We start from the raw sequence: 12,143 nt of genomic DNA, 5'->3' as shown, positions 1-12,143 counted from the left end.
CTATATCTTGGATATTTGATTTAATGTTAATTTGTAGCTTTATAAAACTAGGAAAGTACAAAAAAATTCCAAAACAAAGTTTTACTTTGATTTTTCTAGGAAAGCTAAAAGACCATTACTATTTCAGATAGATCATAGACAAATAGATTCATCCTTACTTTAAGCTTACAGTACAGTTGAAATATTTTTTATTTCACAAGATTATTTTGAATTATCTTGTAACTATAAGTAGCTTTGAAATTGCATCAAATTTAAGCTTCTAAATATATTTGTCTATTGAATTCAAATTGCTCATATTGGAAATTTGGAGATCCCTGACTGACATATATAATTTTAAACAAATTAACGAACACTCACTTCTTCCCATATTGCCCAAAGAGCCTGATTAAAGGTAGATGATTTAGAGGTAGCTGGTACATAAACACACCACTCATTTCAGGTAATCACATCTCTAGTGGAGACTAATTACAGGTTGCTTATTTGTGGCTGTCATATATACTGATGTTATCAGCAGTACTGCAACATATTTATTATAGCTGCTGAAATCCAAAGCATTGACAATACCTAATGTCAGTGAACATGTGGTGCAACAGAAATTCTTATTCATTGGTGGGAATGCAAAATAGAAGAGACACTTTAGAAAGGCAGTTTAGCAGTTCCTTTCAAAGCTAAATATGTTTTGCCATGCAATCCAGTAATTACACTCCTAGGTAGACTTGGGTCCTTATGAATACATGCTCATCAAAGTTTATAGTGGTTTTATTAAGCGTTGCTGAAACTTAGAAGAAACCAAGATTTCTTTTTTTCAGTGAAAGGATAAACAAATTGTGATAAATTCACAAAGTGTGTTATCATTGAATAATAAAGAGAAATGGACAATCAGGTAATGAAAAGATAGAAACCTTAAATACATCTGCTATGTGGAGGAAGCTTGTCTGAAAAGACAATGTACTGCATGATCCCAGTTGTATGACACTGGAAAAGGCAAAGCTATGGAAATAATGAAAAGATCAAAGGTTTCTAAGGGTTTTGAAACTCCATGGCAGGAGGTAGTGATTAGTGGATGGAGCACAGAGGATTTTTAGGGCAGTGAAACTATACTGTATGATGGACATACAGCAATGATGGATACATGATGTTATACACTTGCCAAAACCCATACAATACAGAATACAAAGAGTGAACCCTAAAGTAAGACTAGTTGATAATAATGTATCATTACTAGTTTATTAATTGTTGCACATCTGCCATACTGATGCAAGATGTTAAAATGGGGGAAAGTGTATGGGTAGGTGGTACATTGGAGTTCTACTTTCTGTGTGATTTTCCTATAAACCTAAACTGCTCTAAAAAGTAAAATCTGTTAAAAATTACCTCAACAATAGGGACCTTATTCTCTTGGTAATAATTTACTTTGAAATTACAAAAAAAAAAAAAAAAAATTAGGGTTACTTCCTTCTAAAATCCTGTGCAGAATACACAGTCCAAGCTTAGGCTATTAGCCTCATTAGTGGAAATATCATTGTCATGTGTGTAAATGTTAAAGAGTTGAAACATGTTGATTATCAAGCATTAATAAATAATAGCAGGAAGTTTATTGAACATAAAATAGAATTTTAGTATTTTGCCAACTGTGTCTTAACAGAGTTTGGCCAGTTGTGGTTACAGGGGTATTTATATTTTGCTAGTTTGTTTTTCTTTGCCAGTCTTTCCACTCTGTTTGCTCTAAGATAGATACCATTCTTCATGGTGACTTACGATTGTATAGAGTGTATAAATCCTTTGTGTGTGTATGTGTTTTTAAACTATTTTCCTTCAGGACACAGAAGCTTTTCTTAGGTGGACAGAAATCAGTTTCAAAATCTTTCAGACCACAAAATAAACAGCATGTGTGTGCTACTACTCCTATTATGATGAGCAAATTTTTTGTTATCCAATAATTTTTCAAAAATGATGATCTGGTGTTTATTTGCATATTCTATAGCAGAATGCACAGTATTGAAGTACCTGTCCTCCCCATCTTTCCTGCAAATCCTGGAAGTCCTCTTGGGCCGGGAAAGCCAGTTGTCCCCCGATCACCTTTAAGACCTGGAGGACCTGCATGGTTAATGAAAAAGAAAGTGGTTAACAATTCATACTTCACACAGTTTTGAGGGTATTACAAATAAATATGAAATAAGTGAATCTCCAAATGAGGATAATTTCTTTTCTGAAATTTCATGTGTGCCATTCAAGATAACTTAAGAGTAAATGTTAGTGCATTTAGTACATTGTTGATGTTCAACAAATAACAATGTTAGTACCAGTAAAAGCACATGAGAAAAAATCTTGGAGTTTTAATAAGAAGGTTTATGTAATTGATCAGGAATCTTTATATGGCACATTTTGCCCTAACTGAAATAACTTGCTGAAAACTGAATTTTTAAGATTTGTCTTAGAAAAATCCAACTCAAGCAATGAAAAGTATCAAAGAGAATTTACTTAAATTTGGGGTCCTAGTTCTTGAGTTAACTGCTTCATGTCTCTTGGACATGTTCTAACATATTCCATTATAATCCCATATAATGTAAACACACACATATACACACACCACAGACTTATTTATAGAGTATATACACCTATAAGGCAAAACTTTTATATACTTAAATAAAAATTGAAAATGACAACTTTTTTTACCCCATATCTGTGGTGACCATGAAGACTGTATAAAAGCAAATGTTATATTCCTATGGAGTAAAATATTTCGTCCTAGAGTTTAGTGATTTGAAACAAGCTAAAATAGTTTCTGTCTTATTTTTTTAATTTTAAACATACTTATCAGTTCATAGAGATCCCATTAATTCACTTTTTAGTTGAATCTTTTAGGGAGGCACATTATAAGTAGCTGATTATACTTACTTACTCCAGTATCAACCTTTTGGAATATTGCCTTTATTTCATAAGATTCAGGAGGCAGAATTTATGCATATTTATTGTATTTTAAAAATCATTTCTTGAGATTCATTCACATAGGCACCTAAAATTGGGCTGTCTTATAAGAAATGCTCAGTTTAAGTATATTATTATGAAAAGTTAAGAAAAAATATTCAACTCAGTATAAAACTTTGATTTCATCAGAAATTAAGCATATATTTAAAAAATGATAAAAAATGTGATAATGTCATTAGAAATAATAGGAAAGTCAGAACATTTAACTCAATTTAATTACTCAATTATACTACTTTGGTTATATACTATGCTATATATATCATATATCCTATATATTTTGTAGTATATATTGGCTGAATTTTTTATCATACAGTCTAAAAAAGTCTAACATATACTCTCAGGGCAACCTGATATATATTTATAACTTCCTTCACTATAGTCATACGTCTGAATTAGCAATTATTATCTGCTACCCAAATTTAAAACTAACCAGTTCCCAAAAAACAAAGACCAAATGTTTTGTCTGATAAGTGATGCTGTCTCATAATAAGGGAGCAGGAGAGGAGTGAAGTTTAATTAGATTGGACAGGAGGGACTGTGGTAAGGGGGAATGGAAATGGGAAAGAAAGCAGAATGACTCAGACATACGTTTCCTATGTTCACATATGAATGCATGACCAATATAACTCCACATCATGTACAACCACAAGAATGGGAAGTCATACTCCACATATATATGTTATGTCAAAATATACTCTTCCTGTCACGTATAACTAAAAGTAGCAAATTTTTAAATCTTTGAAAAATAAAAATAAAAGAAACACTGACACTAAATTCTCTCATTTAAAAACAATTAAATATTTTCTCAATCTTAGAGTTCACCACTCACAAGTAACTCCCGTTTCTGTTTTCTCCATTAAGTGGACAAATATCTACTGAGCACACATAACAGTACCAGTCTCTGCATATTCTTAGTTTAAAATATCCTTATCCAAAAAAATCTTCCAGTGTGGTGACACAGCAGGGAGAGACAGATGGTGGGAAAAGTACCAAACAAATAAAGAAGGTGCATTTGGGAAAACCTAGGCAATATCATCCAGAATGCCTTGGGATCTCCTTCAGAGAAGGGGAGCAGGGATCACTCTGAGGATGGCTCATTGAGTGTATCACAGTGACACTCAGAATGTAGCTGTGGAACTTGGGTTTATGGCACATTTTCAACAAGTGAACAAATAAACCCACAATGAAGCTCATGGAATATTTTCATATAAATCAGTCAATCAGGTTGCAATTGTGGCTCAGTGGTAGAGCACTTGCCTAGCATTCGTGAGGCACTGAGTTTGATCCCCAGCACCATGTAAAAATAAATAAAATAAAGGCATCGTGTCCACCTACAACTAAAATTAAAAAAAAAAAAAAAAAAAAAGAAATCAGTCAATCACTAGACCATTATGGAAAAAAATTGGAGCACATTCTATATGGTCTATAGAGTTACGTGAAGTTGGTTTAATGATGTTTGAAATATAGCCCCTAGCCATAAGCTCCACTGTTGAATTTTATTCCAGAAGACTGGATTCTCTGAGCCTTTCTGGTAGCATTCAGCTAATTTTCTTTAAGAATCTGTGCCTGCTTCTAACTCACAGGCAACATAAGTGCAATAACACAGAACCTCAGCAATCAAGTCACTTGCATAAAGTTGGCCTGATAATTATTCAGGTATCCTAGATTCTCAGCTCTCCATTCAGACTTCTTTCTGCCATTGTGCCCATTAGGATTCAAATACTATTTCTGGCATTTATCAGCTGCTGATTGACCTTGAGTGAGTCATTTAGCCTCTCTGTCCTTCTGTAAAATAGGGTTATTATTTGTCCACCACCAGTTTGATATGATGGTTATAGGCAATAAATGTAAAACACTTAGAAAAGTGTCTAACAAGTAACGAACACTTCAAGTTGGTCTTCCTTCTTCTACTTCTCCTCCTCCTCCTCCTTCTCTCCATTCTTTCTCTATTCCCTTACCACAATCATTATTTTCACCAGTCTTTTGTGAAGGCTGCTAATTTAGTTTTATCTAATAATAAGTACACAGTTATTAGTGGCATTTTTTGATACATTGGCACTATTTTTGACTTCCATAAGAAATCTGCTTTCATTACTCAGCACAGAGCAACAGCAGCTGGCAGTGTTCCCTACTCAACATATGGCTAGGAATTCTGTCCTCGTTGAAGTTGGAGGGAAAGCCCTTTCTGGAGTGCAATTGGGAAGAAGGATTGGGGTGAAGGTAAAGAAATACATGAATATAAATATTAATGAAATATTATTCCTATCTCCCAACATCCACAATCAAGGTAGACTTTATTTTCTACTCCAGGAGCTTGCTTTCCATGGTGGGAAACTTATTCTATGCAAGAAAAATACATAAGCACTGGTGGACAATGAAAACTTTGTGATTAATGGAGACTTAAGTTCTCTCTCAAAACATAATATGGAGGGGGTCCCTTCTGTTTCTATAGGTCAGGTTACCTTGCTATTTTTCCACTGGTTGTAAAGAATCCATACATGGCCTACAAATTTTCTTTTGGAAACTAAGGAGGTGATCGTTCTTTGAGCATTGCTGTCATGAGAGAATAACCCTAAATATGGTTCTCAAAAGGATCTCAGATAAGATCAGAATCCTTGATCATCTCCCTTATAAAATTACTCATATTGTAAGCTCTGTGAAGGCAGGGACAGTATCTATTTCCTAAACAATGTACTGAAGAACCCCAGGTGTGGTAAAGGTGCTCAGTATAAATTTGGGGGGTTGAAAGGAGAGAGATAGCAATTCTTATTGTGCTTCCAAAGAATTAGCAATTTAAAATGAATTTCTAGTATATTATTTTGAGATAAAGCATATTTTATCAAAATATCCACACTAGTGAATGATTAATCATTATAATATACTTAACATATTGGTTATTTAAGACGTCTATAATGATCACTTAAATTTCTCAGATATTCATATCATGGTTTGAGTATAAATGTTGACTTTGTCTTGCTAAGTTTAGTGGGTTCAAATGGATGTATAGATGGGGGATTTTATGCACTTGTTCAACTCAGAGAGTAGAACTTTTGTGACTGTTCACCATGCATTTACTTCCTGATCTCAGTGTCAGATTTGAGGCAATTAGATAATTCAAGAGAATTATCTAAGGAGAATACAGCAATTAATTTTGGAAGAATCCATTAGGAGGGATGTTTCATAATTTGAAAATTTTGTTGCCATTCACCAAACAATATGACAATCTAATAACCTAAAACAGCTGATTTATCACACCAACAACTAGGTCTAACTTAATGAAAGGACTGGACAACACCTGTTTGTGAAAATAAGCCGTACCAGCTAAAACAAACTGAACCCTGTCTAACAGAACCAAGAAGCTTTGCAATGTTGGCTATTTGCGGCATTAACAAAAGTGGAAACTTAAATCCCTCTTGCTCTTTTTATACAACCACAGAAAGAGCTGCAAAAGATGCTCCCCAAGATGAAATTTTAAGCAGCAAGTTGTAGTCCAGACTGAAGTTTTATGGTTGATTTATAAAACTTTGACCACTGCAATTTGTAATAGAGGAACTGACATCTCCTTGACAACAGTAGCTCTGGCAGCTACTAGAAAGCTGGTAACTTCCCATGCTTATGACATTGATGCACCATTGTTAAGATCTGCTGAGCACTAGTCAGGTAGAAGAATCCTTCTGAGTAAAAATTCTTACCTGAGGCTGTGGATATAGCTCAGTTGGTAGAGTGCTTACCTTGCAAGCACACGGTCCTGGTTCAATCCCCAGCACCACAAAATAAATAAATGAGTAAATAAAATTTAAAAACATCTTACCTGGTATCACTTTCAAAGGCACATGAACACCAACCCATTGGTGCACACACACACACACACACACACACAGACACTCACACACTTACAATAAAAACATGACAAGAGAGTCTTTACAAATGTTTTAAATTTTTTTAAAAATATAAACCTTATATATTGATTTTTAAGCATAATGGTAAAGGTGAGTTAAGTCTCAAATTTTTAAAAAAATGTTTTTCTTAAGTAACCAGGTTTAATCGATATATTTATCTGTCAAAACACAGAGAAATAAGATGAACTACAAGGTATTTTTGATAATGTTGGCAGCACAAACCTTCTAGTTATAATTAGGCCATGCAATACATTCCTTACTTTCAAATAGCATGCAGGGTGTTTGATTTCTAGCCAAGTGTAGCCAGGACAATCATGCTATTGTTATTTTCTTTTTTCATTTTTTAAGAGCAAAGAAAGTTCATGCTCTTTCTCCTTTTCTGTGTCTTCTATTATCTTCTTTCAAAATATTGCTTTCAAGATTACAAGATAGAAATGATTTAAAATGATTTTTCTCTAAGTAAAATACAGAGTGTGACTGAAAGTAAAGGTAAAATCCATCTGCATTCAAACCAATATTTGCTTTTAGATTTTGTGAGTTTAAGCAGATATAGTCTGGTCAAAGATTACATAAGAAAGACACTCCAATTTTCCTTGACTTATATTAAGGCATTTTTGTATCTTAAAAACAAGATTGTGCAAATGTAGGAAATGCGAAGATGATTTTTTAAAAAAATTCTTCAAATGTGACCTGAAATTAACTCTGCAGTATCCTATTTGCTATCCATGACTGATGACACCCCTTGGACTCATGAACAACTCCAATACTGACTCTGGCTAAAACACTTCATTTTCATTTGTAAAATCAAGTCACCTCTTGCCATTCAATGTAAGATATGATTGTAGATATATGATTATTTTGAGTAGAACGCATAATATCTCCTTCAACATATTCACAAAAACTACAGTAAACAAAATAATTATTTCACATGCACACATGCATAGATGTACATACTGAGTCTTACGTTACATGATTGAGTAGTTACCATGACCATACCTATTGGACCTTGTATGCCCTGCAGACCACTTTCTCCAATTGGACCTCTGTCTCCTTTCTCACCCGGGGGTCCAGGGGGACCTTAAAAAAATGTACAATTACTGACCATAGTTTATAAAGAATAAGTAGAATAGATTTGTCATTTGTCAAGACAGTTATGTAAGGAAATCCAAAGTCACTAGTTTGTTGTACAATATTATGAAATGAATAAGACTGAACTTCCTGAATTGAGAATTATTCTGCTATTGAGGACAGTAATGCTCTCTACTGATAGAGATGACATAGCCCCCAAATTAAATCTCCAAAATATGTATTAAATATTTATGTGTGGCTAACACTTGCCTAGGTTCTTAAAACCTGGGAACACAGTAAAGCAACTGCAATGGCACAAAACTGCAGTACACTGGCACATATGAGGCAAATTTCATTATATTGAGTCAGATGCTGTGTTTTCATTTTTTAAAAAAAATGTTTTTGTGTTGTAAGCTGGATAGTCAATAAATTGATGCACTATAAATTTTAATGTGTAAGTAAGAACTAAAAGACATTTGTGATACCCTCAGGGAACAAAAATCTGTGCAGAGTCGTCAACCAAAAAAACATTGTTGGAACTGACCATAAATTCAGATGATGTCAGAGAGATGGAGATTAACGTGAGTGACAATGGATGAAAGTGACTTTATTAAAGGAGTGAGTGTAATTTGAGGGGTGCTTTGAAGAATGAATGGAATAAGAAGGAAAAGAATTCTGGAGATGTAGGAGATACGGGGAAAAGCAGTAAGATGAAAATCAGAGGAATGCTTCTCCAAGTAAAATATTAAGTAGAATCTCCAGATCAATATACATATTACAAAGTAAGGTGGAGAGACTGCACAGAAAATTTCAGCTTCTTGGCTTCACCATTTCCCAGGTAACTTCTGAGGGTTGAGTTTGAACATTGATTCAGTCATTCATATTTTCTGTGTCCAGCAAAACAGATATCTCATGATCACCACTTGAGAATTGTTGTACTGAATATGTCTTTAGAAAGTAAAGGTAATCCTTCCAGCATCCCTCTTCCAGCTGGAATGTACAGGACAAGTAATCCTTCTTCACTGAAAGCACTCACTTTATTTTATTTTCAACTCCAAAGAAAAGAAACAAACTTAGACGTACCATTGAATAATGAAAGAGTGATGTTTTAAAAGAGGCATTTTCAGTTGCTATAGTTTGGCCAAATGTAGAACCCAAGGACAATACACAACTGTATTTAGTATCTCCACTTAGGGCTTGTCACAAATTTTAGACAGTTGGGGAGACATAATACCTACACAATTCCACAGGGATGCATATAAATAAAGATTGATTCTTGAATAAATATATTCTACTTATATTTTTTGCTTCTTTTAGCATCCTTGTCCCTTGCCGGTTTATCTGACCTGTTCCATTTTTGAAGGGTCACCTCTGGTTTTAGAAGCTCAGGATATTATTTCTCTTTTCAATAGCATATTCCTTTCTTTTCACAGTCATCATTGTACAGTAATATTTAATCACGCTTCATTGTAAAAAGCAACTTTACTTACAGAATATATAAAAGTCTAGAAAATTTTTGAGGAATGAAATAATTCACAATTCTACCATTTTAAGAGGATAACCATTAACATTTCTTTCATGCACATGTACATGTGTTCGAATATATTTTTTACTTAATCATCATGCAGACTATACAGTACTTGTCATTAAGCAAATAACTCGTGAATTATAAGATGCAGCTTAAATACTGAGATATGTATGTGTGCGTGTGTGTTGCACAAGAAACATTACAATTCTACATCAGTGAGAATCAGTGAGAATCTGCACACATCTCCTAGTCTGTGTAGAAGAATGCAGCTCTTCTGAAGAAAGGGGTTTAATAGCCACTACAAGAACACAGCTGCAGTCCATTCATCACTACACAGTGTCAAATTAGGGGACAAGCAGGACAGAAAGACTCAATTTGCAACCAGAATTTTGGTGAGCAAATTGAAAGGAAATAAACCCACAGCACACGAGGTTAGCATTTTGAAAAGGACTACACAAGCAAAGACTTTCAATTAGTAATTAGGGATCTAAAGCAAGACACAGACATTCCAGAAACAAGTAGAATGTATTTGAAAAGAAACAAGGCAATACGGATCAGATCCAAGATCTTAGCCTGAAATGAAGGTTTTAGTCTTGTTTTGTTTGTGCAGTACTGGAAATTGAACCCAGGGTGCTCCATCATCACCAAATATACCCAAGGTCCCTTTTTATTAATTTATTTAAAGATGGGATTTCTCTAAGTGCAGAGGCTGACCTTTCTTTTGAGATCCCCTTCAAGTCACTGGCATTACAGAATTTCACCACCATGTGTGGCTGAAATTAAGTTTTCACTCTCTTTTTGGTAAAAAATGAAACTCTTTCATAATTACTATCTTTTCAAATATTTTACATGCAGTTAAGTGAACTGTATATCAGCTCTCATCCTGTAATATTAGCTTGATCACAACAAATAAATCTGTATTATTTTATAAAATTTGGAGTACAAGATCCTTCTCTGTATGTTTGTATATAAAAATATTGATATCTGGTAACTGATTTCCAAAATTAGAAATCCAGGCAAAGATTTTTCTTAAATAGTTCTAACTTGGTGTTCTGCATGTTACATTTGCCATTGTATTCTTCTCATAACCTAAACCACCAATTATAAATTTTGTTTCCATACATTGTTATATCTTTTCCCACTGCCTTCAGGAATATGCAAGAAGGATTTAAATCTCTTTCTGGTATTAGGGAGAATGGAACTGAAAAAGTTACTTTCCACTTTACTCCTAGCTTCTTAGGTGGAACTTTTGAGAACATTATCAACAGAGGCTTTCCTGTGACCTTTTGAATCTGCTTTCCTCTCCATCCCTAATGTAGCTCACATCCTCCTCACCCTACAGATGAATTAGCGCTAGAGGGTCCCATCGAGGCTAAGTAGACTATGTCTATTTCAGCCTTGTATTTCTTCAGTTTTAGACTTTTATAAAAAAAAAAAAGAAATCTGTTTTGGAAATTATCCACTGTAAAGAAATGTAATTTATTCTACTGTGTTTTGGAAAAAAAGACTGAAAAACATTTAGTCAAGAGACTTGGAGTCTATTGTAGTCACCTTCTTTGTTCTTAGTTATTTAGCCTCTTCAAAATTCTGTCCCATAATTACCTCAAAAACAACCTCTGTGCCTCAATAAATGGGTATAATGTTACCTACCAGCTCCCTTGCTGATGTGTCAAAGGAATCAAGATTAATATGAGTCAAAATGTATGACTTAATAAAGAAGCTATACAAATTCACACTTTTTCTTCATCTTTAACAGTTACCTCTTTAAAATATAAACACAAAAATCTTACTATGTACCCCCATGAATACTTTTAAAGAAAGAAAAACTAAGCTACAAGAAATATATCAATAGGATATTTCACAATCATAAATATCACAGATCAAAATTACCTAACTTACTGAAAATCCAAACCCAGGCATATGATACCATTTAAAATTCTCAGAGGATAATGTATTGCTAATACTATCTGCCTAAATTTCCAGAGTGATGAATCTCCATGTTCTATTCATTATCATCAGCAATTTTCAACTTCATCCTCAATCTTGCCTCATATTCAGATCATCATAAAAATCTACCAGATCTTCTTGGCTATTGTTGCTTACACCGATCCATCTGTCTCTGTTTTTCATGTTCACTAAGTTAGATATGTCTAGTCTGGAACAGGTCTGAAAGTTTGCTTAATTACACATATTTACAGAGGTCTCAGTGAGTGAAATGTCCAAGTTCTTAGACCTAACTGGGTAAATTCAGAACATGAGCACTTCCTTTCTAATATCTTATGTAACAACATTCTAAAACTAATAGGCTTCATTTTTTTGCATCCATTTTTTCCATTATTTTTGAGCTGCCCTTTTCCTTGTTATAATGGTGAGAAACAATTCATTGTTTTGAAAACCCAGTAATTATTAGTTGAGCAAAACTCCAAATTAAAATCTCATCAATTGCTCTTTCCTCTTCTCTGACATGAATATAAATGTATCTTTTTGGGTGCTTTTAGATTTTAAAAAGTAAATATATCTAAATTTTTTTTCCTAATAAGCATCATGTTATTTGTCACCACTGAGCTATTTCATATTTTATTTCTGTAAACTTGCTTCCTTGAATGATTCTTCTTTTTGTTTCTTTAAATTATGATATCATCACCACCTACAATAAAGTC

General features: G+C 33.7%; 1 protein-coding gene across 3 annotated transcripts in view; it reads right to left on the bottom strand.

The window, feature by feature from the left end:
* MSR1 (macrophage scavenger receptor 1) overlaps positions 1-12,143 on the bottom strand; it is a 71,767-nt gene that overhangs the window by 29,814 nt on the left and 29,810 nt on the right. For all 3 annotated transcript variants that reach the window (XM_079140504.1, XM_079140506.1, XM_079140505.1), the window contains exons 6-7: positions 7,884-7,964; positions 2,008-2,097 (exon numbers count right to left, since the gene is read on the bottom strand). In XM_079140504.1, coding sequence (XP_078996630.1) covers positions 2,008-2,097; positions 7,884-7,964 — 171 coding nt within the window. The remainder of the gene's footprint in view (positions 1-2,007; positions 2,098-7,883; positions 7,965-12,143) is intronic.

Source organism: Sciurus vulgaris (assembly GCF_902686455.1).
Source record: "Sciurus vulgaris genome assembly, chromosome: 5".
Taxonomy (NCBI): Eukaryota; Metazoa; Chordata; class Mammalia; order Rodentia; family Sciuridae; genus Sciurus; species Sciurus vulgaris.
This window is presented reverse-complemented; position numbering and strand designations above follow the sequence as displayed.